Here is a 25,653-nt window from a genome sequence, read left to right on the forward strand (position 1 = left end):
TGGTTACAAGGGAGATCTCTGATCAACCTATGTGGCCCACTTAGCAACAGCACACCTTGGAGCTCAATCACCCAATAGGGTAATCTGCCCCTGGTAATGTGGTACAGGCGCTTCCTCCACCAGACCTGGCATCGTAGACCTAAGCAAGCAATACATGGTGTGGCCATCTCAACTTTCCTGTCCCAAGATTTGCATGATTCTTCCCATTAACTAATTCTACCTAAACATTGCAAGTACACATAATTACAGACAGAATGTTTTAGTATTGATCACCAGTCAGATTGATATAAGAAAAAGCTACATAAAGAAACTGATGCTTCAATTGGAGTTAAGAGTTAATTTACCGTCACAGAAACCAGGTCTTAATAAATAAATAAATAAGCATGTCATTTTTTAATTTTATTTTACATGAATTAATTTTTTTTACGGATTCAGTGCTTGAAAATAGATGAAGATGAAAAATAACAGAAAAATACTGAAACCCCCAAATCACAAGACTGTCAGCAGCAATATGTATATGTTTCCTTTGTCTTAAGGAAGAAGATGACCAGTCTTTAGAAGATGTTTTGAGAAGACTTGTGCACAGGCCCGAAGACTTTCCTGAAAATGTGGATGAGCGTATTATGCAGTACAAAGACACTCTGTTACGTCCTCTGGAGGTAAAGGATATTGTTTGTAACTAATCTTTCCATTATGTATATAATAATAATTATATAATTATAATATAATAATTCAACACTGGCATGTTAAAGCTGAGCTGTCTTTTATTTGGCTTGTTACACAACTCAGTTGAGCCACTCTCTGGAGAACATATAGATAAAGACAGGGGGTGCTTGTAGAAAATAATTTCTTTCACAAGACAGTATAGCTCACAGGAAGAAAGAAAAACCACGTCATATTACATTATTGATGACATAGCACCTACTCAACAAATATGTAGTATATACGGCTCACCCTACTATCAAGTGGGGCTGACAAATAGCAAGTTGTGTAATTGAAGTGATTTTGTTGCTCAAATTATTAATTAAAGAATAATTAAATAAAATGTACCACGTCCTAGATCTGACCACCAAGGGTTTATTAGAGGGGCAAAATGTATTTATTTAAGACATTATTCAAGTAAATCTGTAATTTTGACTTCACTGAAAACACTGGTACACTTGTCATCTTTAAGAGCACTTTGCCTTCTAAGGTACAGCCACAACAAGTCTTAAATGAACCCTCTACCATGTAATATTTCATAACTGTTTCTATCCTGACCTGCTCATCTGTAATTCATAACTTACTCTATTTTGCATTGCAGGACCTCATAATAGACCATGACTCGCAATATCTCATAGAACTGGATGGAAATAAGAAGCCAGAGGAACTGTTTGGGGTAACTTTATGTTGTTGGTCACAAGATAGACCCCTGATCACCCCTTTCTGTGATTAAAGATACAAAAGTACAAAAGTATCAGTACAAAGGCAGCGTCCATGACAAGCTTGTGGAGGTCATTAGTGCATGTAGTATGATATTAAATTATCTGACAAAACGTCCATGACAAGCTTGTGGAAGTCATTAGTGCATGTAGTATGATATTAAATTATCTGACCAAACGTATTACTGCTATCCCCCATCTATAATCCTATAACCAACACTTTTTATTCAGACAAAATGTCTTTGTCTCCAATATATATAGAAGCACCGACTGAGCATTCCTGACAAACAACCTCTAACAATCCAGCATTTGTTGAACTATCCCTTGAACAAACCTAAATATTTTCAAAACTTGGGATTTAATACCGTATTGGCTCGGATATAGGCCGCCCCCGTATATAGGCCGCACCCTAAAAGTTTGGTGCTTTTTTAAAGAAAAAGTTTTTTCTTTTAAAAAAGCACCAAAAAACATCCTGCCACTCTGTCCTCTCCCCCCCGAGATGCGCTGCCACTCTGTCCTCCCCCCCTCCCCGAGATATGCTGCCACTCTGTCCTCCCCCCCTCGAGATACGCTGCCACTCTGTCCTCCCCCCCCCCCCGACTTACCAGAGCAGACTCCCGGGTGTCTTACGGGGCCGGAGGGGGACATCTATGCACATCGTGTATACAACTCCCGGTACCGGCACTCACCGGAAGTTGTATACGCGTATTGCGTAGATGTCTTCCGCCGGCCCTGCAAGACACCCGGGAGTCTGCCCTGGTAAGTCGGGGGGGGTTAGAATGCATCGTGCGCACGTTCACCGACAACGGCGCATCGCCGCTGCTGGTGAACGTCCGTGCGATGCGCTTAGACAACCTCCCGTGCCGGTACTCCCCCTCGTGGGAAGTGCTGGCACGGGAGGCTGTCTGAGCGTATCAGACAGTAGGATACAGGTCCCCTGCACCGCTGCGGGGGATCTGTATCCTAACCCCGCTGCCTGCCCTGCGCCCGGGACTGCATGTCCCGGGCGTCGGGCGCTAGACCCCGAATATAGGCCGCAAAAAAGTGCGGCCTATATTCGGAGATTATAATGATTACTTATTATCTGTGTAACCGTCCAATTCAATGATATCTTCTGGGTTTTTTTAATAGTTTTTAATTTCCTTAATTGCAGTCTGTATTATCTCGCCTTGAATATTTGGGTCTCCGACATGGCGCTGTTGTAATGAGACTCCAGAATTCTGAGGAAGAAGAGACATTTGAAGGATTGGATGGTGTGAGTAACATGCATACAAGTATTTGTAGAGGACAAACAGCGTTGGACAAATATACCAAGAAATACATTTGCGTAGATGAGACATCTTCCACTTATGTTTTCAAAATAACATTTCAGGTCATTGTAAACAGGAGTTGTCCTATAATACCTTATAGTGGAATTAGACCCTTAAGAAGTATTCATGAGAGCAAGTCCTCTTGCTTTGCTTAATTGTCCTAATTCTTTGGGTGTAATTTAGAGAAAGTTTTAATTAGAGACTTATGTTGACTATTAATAAATGCCATTCTATAGGGTGTAATAAGTTAATGACTCCGGTGGAATATATCAGTAGTAAACATATATAGAAAGCTTTGACATGCCTCATTTTCTTAATCATAGTCATGTCTCCTTGGTGGAAACATAGTAAATAGGTGTTGAACTTATAAATAAGAAAGACAAGTTCTGTTACTGAGTGAGCGGTAACAGAACAATGAAATACGGTAGGTTGCAAGTAAATATACTACAGAAACATGGAATCTGACAGCAGATAAGAACCATTTGGCCCATCTAGTCTGCCATTTTCTCCTGATGTAAAGACTCAGATCTTTATCAGTCCTTGGTCATGTCTTAGATTCAGGATAGCTCTATGCTTATCCCATTCCTGTTTAAATTCCCTTACTTTATTAGATACTATTTATTATATACTGATATATAATTCCATGACAAATTGGTACGCTATTAGTCTTGTTATAAATCTAAAATAATAAAATAAATATAAAATATCAAACAGCTTGTGCTAGATATGTACAGCACACAATGTAATACTGTTCTTGTATAATAATAATACACATTCAGTCAATATGTAACTATATTTCACATGTGTTTTTATGAATGCCTAATTCTGGAAATTCTTTTCTAATGGCCAGGAGGAACTTTTCCGTACACTTTCATCCTCCTATATGATTGCTCCAAGATATCGGTGGCGTAGAAGCAGATGGGGTCAGTGTTGTCCTGTAGCTCTGAAGGAAGGCTATATCAAAAAAGGATTGGCAGAGTTCTCTGTCAGGTAAACCCTGCTTGGACAATGGAACAGAAATCGTGTTGTGTTTCAAAGCAATGCCCCATTTGAAACCTTTACACAGCTAATGCACTTACTTATGACTCGCTACTTATTTGTAACTGTAATTTTTCTCCATCAGTTTTTTAGATAAAATGTACTTTCTGTCTTCTGAAGAAGCGCTCATGAAGTTCATACAGAATCCCCGACCGTACCTACTTCCGCCAATGCCACAACCTCCCTGCAAGGTCGCTGTGGTGGGACCAAAATCTTCTGGAAAAACAACAGTCTGCAATTTGATAGCCAAACAATATGTAGGAAAGGTAGGTGTGAAACTCAATATGATGAGTAAACATACAATGGATGCTTTTTAGGGCTTGAACTGCGATAAATGGACCCATTGCTTCCTGGGCTGCTCTGATTTAAAGATTCAGGGCCACTGCCTGAAGCGTTTGCATTGTTTACATGTAGTTCCCACTGTAACAAGGGCTTTATGTAGCATTTACATGATACAATCGTTTCTGTGCTCCTTTGAAGGGATTTTTGTGCCCTTCCATTCAGTAAATGTAATAGAAAGGACTGGTAATGTACACTGAGTATTCTGGCCAAATCTATGTAATATTTCTCATAACAGATATTTTGTCATATGGAAAATGCATGAGAGAGATCCTTTGGATCCTTCAAAGTAGCAGGGCCCTTGTGGGTCGGCATTTTATGGGTACAGCTATCACTGCTTTGTCAGTAGTGGCAGTTTACAAATGGTTTTTGAACTGTTAAACATCTAAGATGTCTTTTTCTAGGTGTTTGATATGTCCCAGCTAATTATCCCATATGCCGAAGAAGCGAAACAAAGGGCTGTTGAGAAAGCACAAGAAGAAGCTACTCAGACAGCGATACAAGCTGTGCAACTGAAGTTGCAGCAAGAAATACTTTTAAAAGCACAAGGTATTTATATTTTCCTTTTCTGACTACATTAGATTATTATAATAATAACTAGATCAGAAGTTTAAGAATTTGCGATGATAAAAACAAATGAGAATCCTCTTTTATTGTGTCCTTAAACAAACAGTAGTGGGTCAACCCATACATTGATATATGTTCCCGGATTTACAGTAGTTTGCTACTTTAATTTTTTATTTTTCTCTTGAAAATTGTTTAGTAAACACTTCCAGTCACCAAGAAAAATGGCCTTAATATGTTGCATAAGATTATAGTTTAATTATTTTGTGATTTTATTTCAGAAATATATTGGCTGCTGATCTGAGAGCAGAAATATGTATGTTTCTTTTAATGTTGCATAACCATATTTCAAAATCTCAAAATTGTAGAGGCAGAGAAAGAAGCAGCAGAAGATAGTTCCACAAATCCAGACACAGAAGACAAAGAAGAAGCTTCTGATGAACCAAGTCATTCTGCAGGTATAGGGATTTTGTAGGCTGTATGTATTTATTAAATAACAGAGTAGTAAAGGTCCATAACCCGCGGGTTCCAAACCCAGTCCTCAAGGTACACTATTAAACCGACTTTTGGAATTACCACATTCTATTACAATAAGGAGATTTTTTTTAAAAACAGATCCTTAGGACTGGGTTTGGAACATCTGCCATAATCATTTGATGAGGGTTCCAAATGACCTGCTAAAACATATATTACATGATATTTATATCATACAGACATTTAGATGAGTTACACAGTGCTTTTGTATATCCGAAAAAAATTAAAATGACTGATTTGTATTATATTTTTGTCAGCAGTGTGACTAATAGTATTATCTTGTTACATAGAAAAAGAAGATGCATTAGAAACAGAGATCACCCAGAAAGAAATACAAGAAACTCCACCAGGTAAACTGCAAATCTATATTCTGAAGTGAATACATTTATTTACAGTTCTGAGTTATAAAGGACATTGTTACACAGAATTTAATGATAGATTAGAACCCATCTAGGCCCATCTAGTCTGCCTATTTTTCCTGGCTTAAACACTCAAAACCTTAATCAGTCATTGGTCTGATCTTTAGATTCAGGATAGCCATACAGAAATTCCATACATGTTTAAAATGTTTTAAATTCCCTGTTGAAGCGCTTGTAAACTCTTAGTTTTCTGCTAAAACCTCCTCTCTTTAAGTCTAATTCACTGCAACATCTCTTGGGAACTGTAATCCTCGTGTCCCTCTTTCTGATAGTTCAAGTGACAGGACCAGTTTAACAGTTGTGTAAACCATCAGTTTTATGAACATATGTTAACATACATAATTTGATGCCAATAATTTTCAGAGTTGATGGAAGAGGTGAACCCTGACCATCCCGAGGTTCAAGAAATGGTTGCTGAAGCTGTGAAAGTGGCAAGCCAGACACCGATCACACTAACTCCAGATGTCTATGTCAATGCACTAGAAAAAGCTATAAAAGAGGTATGTATATATATATATGTATATACGTATATATGTATGTATATATATATATATATATCTATATATATATATATATGCATTGTATATTGCCTTGTGGTTGCATCTGGTAAACTTTACATTCATAAAACCAGGTATCTTAATAAAATCAATGACTCATTATTATACTGAAATATATATTATAATGAAATGTCACAGAGATAATGTGACTTAAGAAAAGGACAGCAAACGTGCGTAAAAACGTTAAATATGGCTGGTTCCCAATTATCATTTTTTGTTTACTTAGAGATATTTGTTCCACAGATGCTTGTTGTATGGTGTTCCATTTATCCTTAAACTGATAAACTCAGATGCACTATTAAATGTCCTAAAAAGTGATTTGCCTATTACAGTCCACTGCATTTTGACAATTTTGCATGAACAAAGGCTGCTGAGTTGCACCAATTCCAGCTTTGTATTTTGTATTTTGAACCTTGAATTGTGACCATGCCTTTGCAGATGCAGAAACCATATGGATTAGTAAATATGTTTGCATTTGCTTATAGTTCAATGAAGAGAGCGATGATCGGTTTCCTGGTGCTCCACCTGTAGGAGGATGGGTATTGGAAAATTTCCCCAACTCACCAAATTATTGGATACCTTTGGAGGAAAAGGGGCTTCTTCCTGACACAGTCATTTGTTTAAGAGACACTGCAGCTAATGGTGAGCACACATTTGATGGATGGAATGAAACATAAGTTACATAAAATATCAGTATTCACACAGTTCAAAAGTTTAAAATGTTTATTTTTATGAAGAGAAACATTGTCGATGATGTAATAATGAACCACATAAGAAGCCTACTATAAAACCATATCCAATATGGCTGCTCCCATGTAAAAGACGATTAAGCAACGCACACACTGAATGCTGTCATAAACGCAAATTACTTATTGGGGGGGGTATTATTGTAATTTACATACATTAATTCATTAATTCATCCACATAAGATCAAGGGAAATCGTTTTAACATTTATGGGAAAAAAATGAAATACATATTCCCTACAAAACAACCGCTTTTGTCTACTTTGTTTTCAGGGGATATTATCTAATGTCATAACTTAAAAATACCAAGGATCCGCAAAGGTCCAAAGGAAGTTAGCCAAAAAGAATGAATGTGTTTACAAACTAGTAGGGCTTCTGGAGTTGTGGACATCAAAACTTGCCAGTGTTTAACTTTCTGAGAATCGAGTTGAATTCGGAAGCTTACAACCTTTATAAACTGCCTATACTTCATCACCTGTGATATTCTTAACCTGTCATTGTCATTTTAGTACTGTATATCGTATAGTTGTGTACTTGTTTGGTTGTACAGCTAAGTTAACGCTGCACTCTAGTGAAACTAATATGTGTGGAATAGTTAAGGAAACTATAATGTTGTTTTGTCCCATCTTGTCTTTCAGGAAACTATTTACTCAACCGACTGTACAAAATGAATGAACAAGAAATAAACAATAATATTTTACAAAGACTTCAGAAAGAAAGAGCTAGGAAGATACAAGAGTTAGAGGAGGCAAGGTATGAGTTACATACGTGGTCCAGTCAGTAGAGCTGAAGATAGTAGGTGGCAGATGCTTGGGATGTTATGGGAATGCCTATTAGTAGTTTAACCAAATTATGTGTGTTACATATAGTGTTAAGCATCATACCCTACGAGCCAACAGACACCCACAACATGCTACATATATGCAGTGACTGAAACATTGCAATACATTTAAAGTTTGTGTATTATCTTCTTCACCTTTGGCACCAAAGCAAATAATGTAAACAAAATAATTAGTAATAATAATTATTATGCTGGACTATAAACCTGCTGGCAAATACTATCATTTTGTTTTCTTGGTACTCAGTGGTTATGTTTTTTGTTTTTTTAAGAAAGGAACAGCAAGAAATGTTGAGATTGCAACAGGAGGAGAAGCAAAAACTGCTAGAAACAGAGGAAAGTGGAGAGGATAGAGAACAGAATGCTGAAGGTATGTACAGGATTTTCCTAGTAAAAAGTTCCAAAAGGTAACTGTCATGTGTCTCCTCACCTGTCGTTTCTGTAAGTCAAATTGTTATGTTATATACTACTTGTAATGTCCTCTCTACCCATTGTACAGCACTACTGACTATGATGGCTCTATATAAAACAATAAATAATAATAGTAAATCAAGATCAAAACAATACTTGCTCTCACTCTTGTTTATTTTGAGAGGCAGTATTTACAGTTACAGAAATTAGAGTAGCTTATGTACTCTTTGTTTATTCAGCAGATCCTGTCCAACTTCCAGCTGACACAGAGCAAGCCATTTTGCCAGAGCCTGCATCTTCAGAGGAAATTAGTCAAACTAGCATTTCTGAACCAGAACCAGAGCCAGGTACACCCTCCCCCAACAAATAACAAGTTAGAATTTAGGATGTTAGAGTTAGCATATGGCAGTGACATCATCTAGATATGACTGAGATACTGGTGAGATGATGCATTAAGAACAGTTTGTCTTGTCTAATTTAACTTAGACTATTGGGTCCAATCCATCATGAAAAGTTAGGTTAAGTGAAACACATCTAAAGATAAACAGAATGGGACTTTGTAATTTGCAGCCTTTGTGTGCCTAGTGACACACCAATACATAAAGGGATTTAACAAAGTATAGTAGGGAGGTTTATTTCATTGGAGCAGAAATATTGAATATCTTGATTCTAAGACAAAACCCAGGAAAGATTAAGGTATGAGTCTTTACAGTAGGAAAAAAAAGCAGCCAGAAAGGTAAGGTTCTTATATGCCATCAAATACTATTTTACAACACATTAACAACTGTATACATGCATTAAATCAACTTGTTAAAAGAGAATTCTATGATATTAGTATTTCCAGAAATCACAATTCCTGCTGTTCCAGAGGGGGGATTTCCAGACGTTCCAGAGATGGAACCGCTAAAGCATCACATTACCACATTTAACGAAGAGTGGTTTTTGCTGGAGCCAGTGTTTGCTGACAAATCCATAGTGAATCTCACGTACATGGAAATAGCTGGCAAATCCCCTGAAACCCTTCTACAAGAAGCGGTCAGTTCTATGGAGAGTAAGTTTTGGTCCAATTTTAGCATCGAAGTCTCATGCTTATGAAAGCCTGTCAAACCCATCGTATTAGAACGGGGCAAAACAGGTAGCTACTCAACACTACAGTAATAACGGTTTGATAATTCACCACAAAGTTTATACTCATGTACACTATTTAACCTTGTGTGCCTTAAAGGACACTCCACCCATCATATATACTTTAATGTGTCCTAAACGCACGTTACTGTTATACTTTTTGCCAGTCAGCGTTAGCACCGGCCCTGTGAACCCTGCGTATGGGGTCTGCTGAGACTCCTGTACGTATGCATGGAAAGTTTTCCCGCTTATTTTAATGAGAGCACTTTCCTGCCATTGCTGGCTGCTTCAAGCAGCCAATCAGTGATGAGAATCATCGGACTACGGAGTGTAGTAAGTACACTTATTATTATTTTTGAACAATGCATATGAAAGGACGCATTTCTTGTTTGGGGGGCTCTCTGGGTTACTGGAGTGTTCCCTTCACCGAAATCCCTCTTGTAAATTAAAAGTCACACATTTTCTATTTTATGAGTAAAAATGAATTCTCTTGCTGTACTGAGGGAAAGGCTAAGCCCCATCACAAAAGTGGCATACTAATTCTACATAATGAATGAAAACTAGCACCATGAAGTAATTTCATGAATACCCATGTACAGATTACATTATGTTAGCTTTATTTAACTTTAACGATAGTGACAATAGGCTTCTATTATCTAGAACTTTATTAAAAACACCAACTCATCAAGATACCAGTATTTTTTTTAAACGTGTTTTAATTTTTTCATACAGCTATATTACAATCTGCATATCTATATTGCATATCTAAATCTGAAAGTTTACTAAATATATTTGAACCTTTGGGGGATACAAGGTATGAGACATCCTTAGAAAATTTAAAGCAGGTATAAACTAAATTTGCTTACTTTAGAACCCTTTCAGTATCACGGCTATGCGATGACCTCAGCGGACATAGATGACGAAGCAGAAGATTTGCAGCTTGAGCTAGAGGCTGAAGAGCAAGAGGGTGAAGAAGAGGGAAAAGAAGAAGAAGAAGAAGAAGAACAGGTAAGGATGAAAACAGGACAACAGATTACAACTATTTAAAAAAAACATTCACGCACAAGAAACATACACAAGATTAGTTTTTTTTTTTTAAATCAGTTATCCATAGAAGCCAAAAGAAACTAGATGTATAGCAATTGTGTCTGCTACAGAGGCTACAAGCAAGAAGGCATTCAGCCTCTGCAACTTCAGCCATACCTCTCTGAGATGACCATTATTAGTCAAATATTTTGTTAATTTATCAGCTACTTACTATATAAGTATATATATATATATTTATAGTAACAGAATATTTTATATAATGAACTAGTTCACTGCCCATAGGTCATGATGTTAATGCTGTGTATTGGAATAATAACATCAGTGCTTATCACTGTATTCATCCCATCAACACAAGCTGAACCTAACCATGATCATAGAGGTATCCTAATAGTAATACTGGCATTCCTAAAAACACATTTACATTTAGTGCATATTCTGTGTATATAATATACTGCCATATTTTTATCTTTCACTCTTAAATAATAAAGCACTTTCCATCTGATTAATAAGAATTGATCTCCAATATTTTTTTTAGGATGAAGAGATTATTAGTGAAAGCAAGAGACATTATGGAGATTCAAAACACTTTTGTCCAGTGGCTCTCAAGGAAAACCTGATGCTTCATCCGGGAATTGCAGACAATGCTGCTATATACAGAGAGAAAATATATTACTGCTCAAGTCCTGAAGCACGGATACAATTTTTGGAAAATCCAGAGAGTTATATTGTTCACGAAGGACCATTGCAGGTAATAATTTACACGCATACCCTGCTTTAAGGACAGTGGAGAGTAAGAGCATAGTTGCAACACAACCATTCTCCTGTTTACGCTCGCTCCCTCGCTTCGCAAGAACGTAACAGCATGATGCCAGCACAACAGTTCATCTTTCGAGCGTCTTTTGTGTTCCGACGAAAGTTTTTCCAGGCCATTTCAAATTAAAGAATATGTTCTGGGTTGGATTTATGTCAAATTTGTACCTTGTTCCTAATAAAGGAAGAAGGGAGGAAATTTAGGAGGGTCCAAAGCTCATGCTTACATGTATTAAGTATATCACATGGCAGGAAATGTGTTTGGCCGAACACATCTTCCGCACAGCATATAGCTGGGGGAATGGAGAAAGGGCCAAATGCATATGGGAAACAGCAGGGGAGTGTCCTTATAATAAAATATGTAAAATCACCAGTATTTAATATCAAACATTACAACAAAAATATTCTTCTCTGGCTGCAATCCTGCATTCAAAGCAGATTAACCCCCCAAAAATATCTGCATAAATCAGACTTCTTGTGTGAAGAAGTTATTCCTTTTTCCTCTAAAGCGTTTCTCATCTTATTCTTAATAGGCTCCTCCTTTAAGAGTCTTTTTACTGGGACCTAGCGGCTCTGGCAAATCTGTCAGTGCAAGATGGTTGGCAAACAAACTGGGCATCTTCCATATCCAGTTCCAAGAACGCTTACAAGAAATGATGCTCTCCAAACTGGAGAAGAAGGTTGGACCAAAGTTTGAAGAAGAGGTTGCTGAAGACAGCTCGGTTGATGAAGAAGACCTGCTGGGTTCAGAAAATGTTTCAGTTGACAACAAGCAGTCTGAAAAAGTGAGCACAGAGGTAAAATGCAAAAAGGGTTAATCGATTGGTGTATTGTAGTGAATTTCAACGATAGTCTAGCGGTACAAATTACAGTATAAATCTTCATCATTGTCCACACCATCATTATCCAAATGTTTTTGTAAATTGCCAAAGATCATGTATGGTTTATCTTTTTTCTTCAACAAGCAGGAGGTGGTTCTAACAGAAGAGGAAGAAGCAATCAGATCTTATCTGGTAGATTCAGAACCTCTACCAACAGAAGTGCTTGATCAATTGGTGTCAGAGTGGTGGACAAAGGAGCCTTTTCGGTAAATTCAACATGAAAATTTAAGTTTGTTGATGACCTCACCTCTGCTTCCGCACAGCTTTACAAAATGCACATTAAAATTGCAGTTTTCATGTAATTTTGTTGTTTGTTTTTTGTTTGTTGTTTGTTTGTTACATATAATTAGATCGCCAGTAAAACTGACACTAAAAAAGACAAAGGTCAATCAAGTTCAGCCTTTCACATATATCCCTAGTTTTGATCCAAATAAAATAGATTTAACAGAATGTAAGATTGTGGGGCCTTTTTCTCCTTCTATGCATGTGTTAGTGTAGCTGGCGGCTGGATATGCACGTAGCCTGTGCTTATGTCATTGTTCATTTTTTATGTTTTTTTTTATATTATTGTTAATTTTGTATTCTTTCTCATTGTAAAAGCTTTATAGAATCTGCTAGTTTATAAGTAAATGTAATAAATGTAATAAGTAAATGTAAGGTTTATAAGTAAATGTAATAATGATTCCAATAATAAGTAAAGCACACAAAATCCCTTTTAAATTTCCTTTCAATGTGGAAAAAGTCAATTTGTGACTCCATGGACAGTTGCCAAAAAGGAATCCAGTTCATTTGGACAGTAAATTAGTTAATGTGAAGAATTCCCTTCTCTGTTGATGATTGAACTGCCGCTCCTTTAAATCCTCTAAAAGTAAGGGGCGAGCCTAGGGTTAGTGGCCCTGAGTTCAGTATTTCTTTGGCTTCCCCTCCCCATAACTAACATACACACATACTAACACTGTCTCTAATATGCACTCACTCAATATTGTACATTTACACATATTCTTTCTATTGCTCCTCATCTCCTTCTTCTGGAAGCCACTAACCCTAGGCTCACCCCTCAAACTCCAACAGTTTCGAAAAGCTGACACGCTCACACTTACACCATACACTGACATACACCAACACACACTCTAACCCTATACAGTAACAGACAAACACATGCTTATGCCATATGTTCACAAACATTAACACCTTAAAGTTAACACGTTAACACAATATGCTCACACATGCATGTTAATACCATAGACTAACACACACACCCTCTAACACACACACACCTATGTTAACACCAGACAGTAACACTTACTTTGTGCACACTCACACCAAACTCTGACTTCCACCAGTGTCATATGTATGTGACATGTATGTTATATGACCATGCGGGATGTCTTGGTTATCTTCCTTTCTCAAGCCTCTGAATAAGTGGCTTTTTTTAATCTGTCAAGGTGTGTTCTCCTACAGGGGCCTTGTACAGACCAATTGCCTATTTGATGAGGTCATCCTTTAGCATAATACCTGCTTTCTATCATGCAGTATAATATTGTTTAAACCAAATATTAGTAAACTTATCTTAACTAATACTGGGTAAATAATATAATTGTTGTGGCCAAATCAATAGATAACTCGTAACCACATTTTGTCAATTTTCTAGATCAGCTGGTTTTATTTTGGATGGATTCCCTTGCACGGTAGAAGAAGTTCAGTATATCGGAGAGTGTGGATTTTTTCCAGATGTTGCCATCCTCCTAGAAGTAGAAGAAAATGATGTTTGTGATCGGCTCATTCCTGCCCGTTTAGCAAAGTGGAGAGAAAGAAAAATGAAGAAGGAGGCGAAGAAACAGAAAATCAGGGAAATGAAGCAAAAGCTAAGGGTATATTCTGTACAAACATGAAAACTAAAATAACAGAGTGAATATCCCGGGCTCTCTTCAAAGTTAGTGTCTTTAAAGTTTATAAGCCTCTGCTTCCCCATACATGATCCACAGGTACTCCCATCTCCAGGTTTTTTTTCTTTTCTGTACCCCCACAAACTCAGACCCCCCATTCTGAGGGCCTTCGAAGAACTATGGGACATTAATCAACTGTCCCTTCTGCCCCGTAAGCCCTAATTATACTTTACAGTAGTGCATTGAAGCCATGAAAGGTGAGTGAGGGGTTACCCTAATGTATAGATAAGAGACAGAGAGGAGACACGATTTAGAAGATAATGAGCAGGAACAGGAGACGCCAAGGGAGAGGTGCGCAGAGAAGAGAGACTGAAAAGCATCTACACTCTTTTTTTAGGTGTTTACTCACATTTTAGAGGAAATTATTTAGTTTATATTATGATTGGCAATACATTTCTTGACATGCATACGTAGTAAAGGGTTATCAGCGCTGCTCACTTAGGAATATGATATTTTTCGGAGCCCGTTATATTACATTGTTTAGTAAAATTGGCATTTATTAAACTCATATTTTCTCCCAAGCTTGTAACTGTCGGATCAAGATCATTTAATAATCAAGTAGGAGTTGTTGGCAAGTAAACATAGTAGGGCCCTCAGCTCTTATGTCCAATTATGTTAAATGCCCAATTAAAATCAAATGGACTTTAAGTCACATTCCACCCTGTTACCAAAAGAATGATGCTCAGGATGTCACCTGTGTAACTAAATAAAGAAATATCTTTGCAAGTGAAAGAAAATCAAATTGACTAATTACTAATAGACTAATTAATTACTAGGCATGCTGCTTTAGAAGTTCTTTTATTATACAATACACTCAATAGACTTACATGTTGTGATGTAATAATAAAACAAAAATAATTACCGTAGTTACAGTAATTCTATTTTTAGTTTTATTGAACATTGTTCTCCCTGCACTTTGAAGTCTACTTTAGAAACCTTGACTACGTAAAAATTAATCAACACAAATGATGCCACCAATTAAAAATGGATTTACAAAGCTTTCATTATATCATTCCAGGATGAACAAATTGCCAAAAGAAGGGCAGAACTTTTAGCTGAACAAAATAAACTGAATGAGGAAAAAATGGTGAGTTGTCTTGCTTTTTATTACCTTTAATGACTATGATCAGTTCACCTACTCTGTCAGTGATTACAAAAATCTTTATCACATATACTTAAGAATCTTAAAATGCTATGCATATATGTTAGAATATATGTTAGAATGTTAACTGTATCTCCTACATAAATAATATGGGTCACACTTAGCAGGCAGATTTCTGGCCTAGTAGAAAACATTTGAACCTATAACATTATACAGGACACCACTGATTTTCATAACAAGAACTGTTAATACCATTAAAGCACCCATGGGTGTAGAGTCCGTGTACAGCAACACCCAGCATAAGGATTGAATTAATACTTGTTACCCGTTCCTATCATTATTGTAGCCACAGCCTTAAAAACTTTCCTGAAACAAAACTCACAGACAGGTACAGCTAATTTCACAGCACAGATTTCCTCCCAAACTAAACAAGACACTACACATCACTAGACACCAGCAGATTAAGCTTAGATAGCAAGCGCCACAGTAAGTGTGGCCGGCGGCTGGATATGTACATAGCAGATGGCCCGGGGTATAGAGCCACACTGAAGCTGGAGCCGCGGATTAGATGAATGTGGGGTTCTGTTGGCAAGCGGCCCACCGTGCCAGTCTGGTATTGCCAAGCACTGAATGTGAAGCAGATCTAATGGTAAAATAGAGGTTTATTCTGAGCTGCAGGTGAGTAGAGTTATGGTGAGAAATTCTAATGAACAAACATCGCATTTATGAAAGGTCATCCTTTGTACATGTCTCTTTAGAAGGGCCCAAGCTCTTCCCATATAATGCATGGTTAAATCTGTATTATTATCTCACCAACGTATAATAAGCATTATACAGGGACAGCTTATTCCTTTTCACAATCTTGCCTGGGCTGGCTTTCCTATTTCAGTATATTTCAGTCTGTGAGACTAAATTGGTTTCGCTCGCTAAAAAGTCAAGCAGTCACCCAAGTTATAGGTTAACTCGATTGACCAGATTCAAGATTGCATGTCCTCAGATGCTAACACTTGCAAAACAGCTCATTGAGAAAGTTCCTGACAAGGACATGCCAGTTAAATAACAACGTGCATGCCCTCCAGGGCCGGCCCGAAAATGGAGCCAAGTGGGGCAACTGCTCCAGGCGGCACTTTTGAAGGGGCGGCACTGTGCCGCCAGGCCATTTTTTTCTTTTTAAAGCAGAAGAAAGAGAGAGAGAGAGAGGGGCGACGAGTGGTTTTCGCTTACCAAATTGTCACTACCCGCTCGGCGCCCCTCTCTCTCTCTGTCCTCTGCGGCGAGTCTCCCTGTTCGATCTCGGTGCCGTCATTTCCGGCGCTCAACATTACAAGCCGGCACCGAGACCGAACAGGGAGACTCGCCGCAGGACTGCTGAAAGGTAAGTACAAGGGGGGAGGGTAGATAATGGGGAGGGCCGGCAGGGACGGAGGGAGAGGAAGGGTAGATAATGGGGGGGGGCGGCATTTTAAACTTCGCCCCAGGCAGCATTTGGTCTTGGGCGGGCCCTGATGCCCTCACAAAAGTATTACAACCCTACAGTTAAAAAAAAATAAAATAAAACAGTTAACAAAATGCAACAACTACCAATCAACTCCACCATTTGCTCTACCGCATGTGTAGTGGGGTGTTATAACACAGTCTGGGGATATATAGGCCTCTAATACCTCACCACCCCCAATCCCATGCTTAGCGGGAGTTACAGTCACTGACCACTCTTGGTTAGTAGGGGGTTTTTGTTTGTTGTGCTTTACATTTAATTTCTTTTTTCTTTATTAAAACCTTTTTTTAAATTGACGATTGAGGTGGTTTGGTGTTCCTCTCAGCATGCAAATTATTATTTTGCGACTTACAACTTACATATGCAACTTGCAAGCATCTAGTGGGTTAATGAATCTCCATCAAGCCGTGAGTTAGCATCTCATGTGAGATTGCTGCTGCAATAATCCATTTTTTACCAACTCACATGTAGTTTCTATTTTGTGGATATACCTCAATGGCTCATCACACCTCAGCTCACTTGCAGCTCACAGCTTAGTGGATGTACCCCACAGTGCTAGTTTTCAGGAATTGTATGAAAAATTGGCAGATGCATGTCACAAATTGTATTTATTAATCCACTCACTCTTCACAATGACATGCAAACTTTAAAAGGTACTGCTAGTCTTGTAGACACTAATACTTGTTTGTGCTTTTGCAGCATATGCATGCATGCTGCCTGACCAGCAATAACATCTCTAACTTAAGAGCAGGGCCAGAGCAGGCTTTGTCATCTGACAGTAGAATTCCAATACAGTCACAGAGATCATGAGATATCGAGGGAAGCTGGTATGAATGTATGTAAATATAGTCATCCCATGTGAATTTGCTGTAGGAGAAAGATGACCCAGAGGCAAGCGATGAGGATGAAGATGAAGCTGATGACATTGAACAAATACTCTCAGAAGAGTTCCCAGAGGAGGAAGAAGAAGAGGACGAGGAAGACGAGCAAGAGGAGGATGCCATTGAGAGAATGAAAACTGAAATCGGTGAAAAGTGCGAAGCGGATACTGAGAATTTACAGGCAGTGAAGGTGACGTCATAGTATATATAATTAAAAACAAATGACCCAAAGTACAGCTCTTCCGTGCTGTAAACGGTACGATTGGAATCCTACATACAATGTCTTTCTCAGTTGTCATTTTAACCTAGTGGTAAAGATTTCTATTGCTACATAATTGCACATTATCAGATGTCGGTGATGTAGAAAGAAGTAGAAAGATTGCTTCCAGTTTAGCGTCAGATTCATTATGCTACCAACTTTATTGTATTTTATAGCACAGAACTTAAATGTCTAGAAAGGCCAATAACAGAACAAAATAATAACTGTATATGGAAACCTTTTGGTCTTGCAGGAAGAACTTGAAAGTTTAAATATACCATTTGTTACCATCAATGGAGGTCGCAAGCCGCACATCGTGTGTTACCAGTTGTATGACAAATTAAAGCAGATTATAGAAAACCGTGAAAGCCTGTTTGAAAAATGTTACCCTGTGAGCTTCATGCTTGCCAGCAAAATGCTTCACGTGTCCTATAAACAGCCAAGTATCTTTGGACGATGGGATCCTGTTAAGGTAGGTTAAGAAAATACGTTATTTCCAATATGTAAAACTATAAGGAATGTACAATATAGAAGCCTGGAAATGAATGATACCAGACATAAAACCGTATTAATTAATTGATTGATTAATGAATTTACTTATTGATTCATTAATTGATGTATTCATGAATTATTGATTAATAGGGTCTGGACTTATATGCTTCGTTTGTCTATACAGGATATTTAATTATGAGAGGTAATAGTAGTCACAGTGGTAGCTGTACATCAATAGAATCTGCTTTTAATAATATAGGGCCTGGTAGGGTTTGGACTTGTTGGCAGTTCTTAGGCAGGTTGGAGCAGTACTTAACAAAACGTGGGAGGAAGGAGGTCTACAAAGTGGGTGGAGCTAACATTTGTTCACACCCTCTGTGCTCTAGAAGCACCCTCTAAAAAGGCAATCAGGCTCTGTCATCAGATTTCTTTGTTCAGACATGTAATTAGATGTGTATTAAAATCATTTTTTTTACAAAAAATATTTCAGCTCAGTCAAGGAGAAGTAATAAAACCTTTTCACAACCAAGAAAATCCTGGCTTCCCCTTGATTTACCGGCAGCACATTTACTTCTTCTCAACAAAAGAAAACAGAAACACATTTATGAAAAACCCCATTAAATACCTTCGTCAGCCAAAACCTAAACCCTCTGTGCCAATGAGAATTGCAATTCTTGGACCTCCTAAATCAGGAAAAACTACAGGTAAGTTTTTTGGATTTTTTGTTTGACAAGGTTTGCTGGTAATTTTAAAATCTACAAAAAGCCTAGATATGTTCAACCCTAAATGTGGCCAAAGCATTGTTGCGGGATCTGTAGGAAAAGCAGGCCCTTTCTGACTATCTAGAAAACTAGATCCAGATTACTGTGCAGCCACCTGCCATACGAACATAATTTAGCGGCCACTAGTCTTAAAGTGCCACTGCTAATAGTACTCCCCAGTCTGGTCCTGTTGGAAAGCATAGATTAACAATCATTCTAATTTTTCATGTGTTATGTCTGTTTTGAACTTTTATTAGTTTGGATACAATATTAAAGAGACCTCTAGATAACTTTTGTGTATATATATATATATATATATATATATATATATATATATATATATATATATACACATACACCGGTATATATATGTATATATATATATATATATATATATATATATATATATATATATATATATATATATATATAGTGACCTCTAGATAACTAATGTATAATTACACGTTCGTATATATAAATATCTATCAATTTATTTCAGTTGCCAAGATGTTTGCAAGTGTCTATGGTCTACAGCGCCTGTCTATAGGGGATGCTATCCGATCAGTATTAGAAAATCAACCAGACACGGAGTTAGCGTCAGAAATTAAAAATAATCTTGTGAAAGGACTCACTGTACCAGATGAGCTTGCAATTAAATGCCTTGAAGTAGCTATGATGGATCTTACGTGTAATACAACTGGGTAAGTAAAAAGTAGGATCCTCAAACATGGATATTATTGACTTTAAATTAGATATGATTACATTGGCCAACATGCCGTTGTTAATCTAAACAATATTATGTCGGGCTTGGATTCTCGGTATTCTGTGTTCTGAACCTTGTAGGCTGCACATTCGGTCTAACATTTACCCCCAAACTACTTCATTCTCAATCAATCTATAAAGCATATTGTAACCATTCTATTCTCATTGAAGTGATAGTCATGTCACACTTGGACTGTGTTTGTCAAGGAAATTACCTTGACAAAAAAGCCAGTAAAAAACGCTCTCTTCCCCTTTAAATTTGTGTCTACTTAAATATACTGTATGTTCATTTCTTCATAGGTAGTAGGATCATAGACAATATGAAACTTTCCAGCAACATTTAAATCATCAATTTATGGATAAAAATCCACCTTGGCTTTATTCTTTTATATGGACGTTGATAGTTGGAGCGTAGTTTATCATATTCACAACTATTTACTTTTTGTATCTAGGCTTGTTCTTGATGGGTATCCAGCAACTAAACAACAAGTCGATCTCTTGGAAGCATTCTGTGTTATTCCAATAAAAATATTTGAGTTACAACTATCTATGAAGGAAGTCTTAAAAAGAGGGGCGACTGACAAGAAGAACTCAAAAAGGTACCAATGTAAAGTAACATGTATAAAGATGCAAACAAATGCTGGTTTCTAGCCTAGGTGCAGTGTCCATGTCTACCCTCTGTTGTCATCTGTGTGGCCCTAAACCCCTATGGGAGATGGAGGTAGAGAACAAATAAAGATCAAGCATAGGGATTAGTAAAGAGAACTAGTCCTGTCTCTACCTAGCAATGACTCCTGGATATCAGATTAAATTCAACAGTTCAGCTGTCTGGACTTTTACTTTTCTAGAAGTTGTAGCCCTGATCTGTGAGTGAGGGACACTACAAGACTGGAAATTTACAGCATGCATCTAATGGGCATCTCAGCATTATCAAGTTTCCACACATGCTCTTTTGCAAAGCACTTCATGAATAGTTGGTTTTGCGATCCTCTCGGTATAATTATTTTGTTGTTTTTTATGTAACAGGCCATACCCAGAACATGACAGCGCTCAGATTCTTGCCATGCGCTACTCTTGTTATAAGCAGGAGGTTCATCGGATTAAAGAATACTATATGAAGCTGCACCAGAATTGGTGTGAAGCCGATGCTTTGCGCAGCAAGTGGTGGATCTCAAACAAAATTATTGGAGAGGTTCAAACGAGTATCAATCAAGTACAAACATACTTGGAAAGAATAAAGAATGGTATAATAACACTGTAATCAGTATTTTTTCATGAATATTTTAATCATAATTCTGTTACAGAAGTCAAAGAACAACAACAGCCCTGCATACCTAGCATTCTGACCTCACAGGCTTTTGCACATGATTGTTTTACACAATTAATGAAAGCTTTGTGAATAGTCTGGATCATTAAAATATCACAAAGTAGAATGTTATCATGGCCAGAAACTGAAGTCATAATTGGGAGAATCTTGCTATCATGGCTTCAATACTTTGCATGGAATAAAGACATGCACATTAAGTTGGCAAGGCCATTAGTGAAAGAGTGATCTACGGTCTAGGTACCCACTTCAGCCAGTGTTCATCTGAGTCACAGGACTCATGACAGATGCTGCTTTGGAATGGCTCTTGTGAACTCATCAAGTTACCTTGTGTGTATGCATGTGGAGTGCTTATATTTTGGGAATGTGTAATGAGCGGTATGTGTGTTTGACTTTAAATTAGTGTGGCTTAAAGTGGTCAGTAGGGTTAATAGCTGTGATTGTGTGTGTGTGTCTAAGAGTAGTGTGTGGATGAGCATGGTGCATGTTGCTGAGATGTGTAACCTGGATGTTGAGTGTATGTCATACGACTGATAATACCGTGTGCATTCGTGTAAGAGTGATAAGTCTGAGATTGTTGGTCCAGCTGGGCGTGGTCAGTATGAAGGTGTGTCAGCGCGGCTAAGAGCAGTCAGTGTGTTTGAGCTTACGTTAGACTGTGAGTAGCCAGTTGGTTTTTGTCAGTTTGGATTAGGGCAGTGTTTACCTAAATCCGTGAGCCAATCTCATAAAATGGTAGCTGCTTGGGGGGGAAAAATTGTAAACCCTACAGGAAAATTCTCCTCCATAAATAATACTAAATTTCAGTTCCTGTATATAATATCTCATAAAGAATGTAGCATCTTAAATTTGTGGTGATAAATTTGCGTGGTTTCGTTTCTATGTCTAAAGAATTTAGATTAATATACGTTAATATAATTACGCACAACTTGATATCTGGTTCATGGATCCTTTCACAGGTAAAGCAGCTGCCATTGCCGACTTTTGCATTAGTCCTCAGGAGCTGCTGTCTCGGCTGGGAGAATTTGGACAATACTGTCCTGTGAGCCTAGCACAAAGCGGAGAGCTTGTCAACTGCTCTGAAACCATATCCCTTCGGTTTGCAGCAGAGTTCCGTGGTCGGTACTACAAAATGGCTTCACAGGAGCAGCTGGATGTGAGTTGCATTTCTGGAAATAAAACCAATGCTACTATTATGGTTATATGTAGATGCTTGGAAACCTACGGCCTCTACAACCACAATCCCCAATATAGCTAATATCCTATATTTCTTGCAAACTGTTTTGAAACTGTAAAACTAGAAATGTAAAATAAAAGAATCCTAAACAGTTTTATTTATTAAACATACAATGCTAAGAATATTTGCAGTCTATGTCACAAACCGTGGTTGTCAGTCGTTATGGATCATCTTTAGTGTTATATATTTTGTTCTGTATATTTTGCAAAGGGTTTATTTTGTTACTGTTTGTTTTGGGGGTTTGTAGGCATTCTTAGAAGCTCCAGAATTATATGTTCCACCACTAGCACCCAGACCACTCCCTCCTCAAGAAATGCTTCCAAAAAAGTTAACAGTGGCTAACGTCAAAACAAAATTCCCCAAGGTTGCCGAGATGAAGGGGTATTGCCCTGTTAGCTACGTGGATGGCAAGAAAAGGTATGTCTAGAAAGCACTGTGGCTCTGTTGTAATGATTTATTGCTTTTGTTGTACATGCAAAAACACTGGTGAGGTTATGCCAAGCAAATTTGTAAGTACTCAAGTCTCCAATGACTTGCTCTCTGCCAAAGCAAAAGGTCTCCATTCTAATACTCTTGGATCTCTCTGTTGCTTTTGATACTGTTGATCACCACCTTCTTCTAGACTCACTTGCTTCTACAGGCATTCAAAATACAGCTCTCTCCTGGATGTGTCTAACCATTCCTTCTCTGTCGACATCATCACCTCGTCTGCTTTCGGTTGGCGTCCCCCAAGGTTCAGTCCTTGGCCCTCTGCTGTTCTCGCTTTATACTTCTCTTGGCAAGTTAATCAACTAATTTGGCCTCCAGTATCATCTATATGCAGATGATACCCAAATCTACCTGTCTTCTTCTGATCTCTCTCCGTCTCTCATGTAAATATTTGATGTGAGAGAATTAAAAATTCATGACCACATTTACAATTTTTCATACCATTTTATGGGCAGTAAGACAAGCTTCACTCCAACTTGTGTTTTCATCTGAAGGTATGAAGCCCTCATTCCTGGTCACATTGAAAATGCCGTGGAATATAGAGATAAAATCTATATTTTTGAGAGTGAAGTGAAGCTGCAGAAGTTTATGAGGTGAGTTTGTAAATGCAGTCTGCACAGAGGGAATACTGTTTTTCAATACTGTATCTCATAGATAGAGCTGTTCGTTTTGTTATTTAAATCATTAAATAAATGAATCAGACGCACTAATAACACACCACTTTTTGCAATACATGGAGGGATTTACCAGAATCTTCTCTATACATTAAGTATGTATTTAGGTGGTAGAAGGAAAAACACCTTGTCTGCCCTTGAAAGGGAAAGGGGAATGATAGTTGAACAAAGATATGCTAAAAATCACAAAAAAAAGCTCTGGTTAAAGTACTCAGTACTTTATTATGCATTCATGTTTGGTAAGGCTGTTTGGGGCATAAAGAAATGTTTAATGATCGAGCAGCAATACTTGCCTTTTCACAATCAGTTTTGCAACAATGTGCCTAGATCTCCAGAAAAATATTGGGACCACAAGCTTCCTTGTAAGCTGCCACCAAAAATGGAACCAATTGTGTTGACATCACTTCCATTAACTGGATATCTTGAACAGGTCAGTGTCATTTATCTACATTTGATTTTAATGTTTTCAGCATTGGCATATGCAGGCAGATTTCTCTATTTTCTATACAAGGGCTTGAGGTCCTTGCTATGGGATATGCATCAGGCTAAGCCACACGTTTATGCCATAGAATTGTCAGATGTTCTCATACCTGGAAGGGTCATTGCCCCATTTCTAGTGTTTATTACCACATATGATGAAGATCTTTGCTTAAATGTTAACAGCATTTTAAATGTTAACAGAATTGTTTTTTTAATGCCTATCATTTATCCCCAGAAAGTAATGAATGGGGAATTGTATCCATACATGGGCATACCATATAGTTTCAATAGCATTGTTTATCCCATGCACACTGTGTAATATGCATATGTATATATCTATAGCTATGCTATCTTTGTTTGTTGTGGACCATACATTTTATAAGCTAGCATGTTTTTGGGGAATGTTTGCAGGCAATAATGGGTACATTAAAGAAACAGTGATAATTGTTATAGAGTTGGGGGTGAAAACTTTAGGTTTACAGGGCAGATAGATTTTGTTTCCAGTATAGTGCTGTCAATATCATTGCAATGCAACTGAGGTTTTTTCATTTTTATCTTTTGTCTATCCAGGGAGCTGCAGAAGCTTTAATAAAAGCAATAAACGATGTAGGCTGCTTAAAGCCAAAGTTTCCATTTTTAAGCGTAAAAAGATCTGCTTTGCTTTATATTGCGTATCACCTGAAAGGTAAGGAGCGTATGTACTATACAGCTGTACATTGCTATTGCATAACAAGAAATGTAAAATCGAATTCATTTAAAAAAGGATGGCACCCATGTATACGTTATTTACATACACCGATCAGCCATAACATTATGACTGACAGGTGAATGGCTAGACGACTGGGTCAGAGCATCTCCAAAACTGCAGCTCTTGTGGGGTGTTCCCAGTCTGCAACAGTCGGTACCTATAGAAAGTAGTCCAAGGAAGGCAAAGCAGTGAACCGCGACAGGGTCATGGATAGCCAGGACTCATTGATTGTGGAGGGCAAAAGCTGGCCCGTGTGGTCAAATCAAACAGACCAGCTACTTTAGCTCAAATTGCTAAAAAAGTTAATGCTGGTTCTGATAAAATGGTGTCAGAACACACAATGCCTTGCCATTTATTGCATATGGGGCTGCGTAGCCGCATACTAGTCAGGGTGCCCATGCTTACCCCTGTCCACTGCTGAAAGCAACTACAATGGGCATGAGAGCATAAGAACTGGACCACGGAACAATTGAAGAAGATGGCCTGGTCTGATGAATTACATATTCTTTTACATCATGTGGATGGCTGCATGCATCTTCATCGCTTACCTGGGAGATTAGATGGAGCCGCGATGAACTATGGGAAGAAGGCAAGACGGCAGAGGCAGTATGATGCTTTGGGCAATGTTGTGCTGGCAAAACTTGTGTCCTGCCATTCGTGTGAATGTTACTTTGAAATGTACCACCTACCCAAGCATTGTTGCATACCATGTACACCCTTTCATGGACATGGTATTCCCTGATGGCATTGGTCTCTTCCAGCAAGACAATGCACCTTGCCACAAAGCAGAAATGGTTCAGGAATGGTTTGAGGAACACAAAAAGGAGTTCGAGGTGTTGACTTGGCCTCCAAATTCCCCAGATCTCAATCCAATTAAGCATCTGTGGGATATGCTGGACAAACAAGCCCGATCCACAGAGGCCTCACCTCGCAACTTACAGGACTTAATGGATCTGCTGCTAACA

The 25,653-nt window shown here is 38.0% G+C and overlaps 1 protein-coding gene across 1 annotated transcript in view; it reads left to right on the top strand.

Moving 5' to 3' along the window:
• AK9 (adenylate kinase 9) overlaps positions 1–25,653 on the top strand; it is a 31,922-nt gene that overhangs the window by 4,486 nt on the left and 1,783 nt on the right. The window contains exons 7-37 of the mRNA XM_053459835.1: positions 537–659; positions 1,304–1,378; positions 2,575–2,676; positions 3,582–3,721; positions 3,855–4,035; positions 4,513–4,657; positions 5,041–5,130; positions 5,497–5,556; positions 5,989–6,125; positions 6,668–6,824; positions 7,565–7,679; positions 8,037–8,134; positions 8,415–8,522; positions 9,020–9,226; positions 10,172–10,308; positions 10,883–11,095; positions 11,691–11,954; positions 12,126–12,244; positions 13,690–13,909; positions 15,003–15,071; positions 17,455–17,652; positions 17,975–18,193; positions 18,704–18,917; positions 19,474–19,675; positions 20,189–20,335; positions 20,763–20,980; positions 22,020–22,216; positions 22,545–22,714; positions 23,281–23,379; positions 23,788–23,890; positions 24,511–24,625. Coding sequence (XP_053315810.1) covers positions 537–659; positions 1,304–1,378; positions 2,575–2,676; positions 3,582–3,721; positions 3,855–4,035; positions 4,513–4,657; positions 5,041–5,130; positions 5,497–5,556; positions 5,989–6,125; positions 6,668–6,824; positions 7,565–7,679; positions 8,037–8,134; positions 8,415–8,522; positions 9,020–9,226; positions 10,172–10,308; positions 10,883–11,095; positions 11,691–11,954; positions 12,126–12,244; positions 13,690–13,909; positions 15,003–15,071; positions 17,455–17,652; positions 17,975–18,193; positions 18,704–18,917; positions 19,474–19,675; positions 20,189–20,335; positions 20,763–20,980; positions 22,020–22,216; positions 22,545–22,714; positions 23,281–23,379; positions 23,788–23,890; positions 24,511–24,625 — 4,642 coding nt within the window. The remainder of the gene's footprint in view (positions 1–536; positions 660–1,303; positions 1,379–2,574; positions 2,677–3,581; positions 3,722–3,854; positions 4,036–4,512; positions 4,658–5,040; positions 5,131–5,496; positions 5,557–5,988; positions 6,126–6,667; positions 6,825–7,564; positions 7,680–8,036; positions 8,135–8,414; positions 8,523–9,019; positions 9,227–10,171; positions 10,309–10,882; positions 11,096–11,690; positions 11,955–12,125; positions 12,245–13,689; positions 13,910–15,002; positions 15,072–17,454; positions 17,653–17,974; positions 18,194–18,703; positions 18,918–19,473; positions 19,676–20,188; positions 20,336–20,762; positions 20,981–22,019; positions 22,217–22,544; positions 22,715–23,280; positions 23,380–23,787; positions 23,891–24,510; positions 24,626–25,653) is intronic.

This window comes from Spea bombifrons, chromosome 3 (genome assembly GCF_027358695.1).
Source record: "Spea bombifrons isolate aSpeBom1 chromosome 3, aSpeBom1.2.pri, whole genome shotgun sequence".
Lineage (NCBI taxonomy): Eukaryota > Metazoa > Chordata > Amphibia > Anura > Pelobatidae > Spea > Spea bombifrons.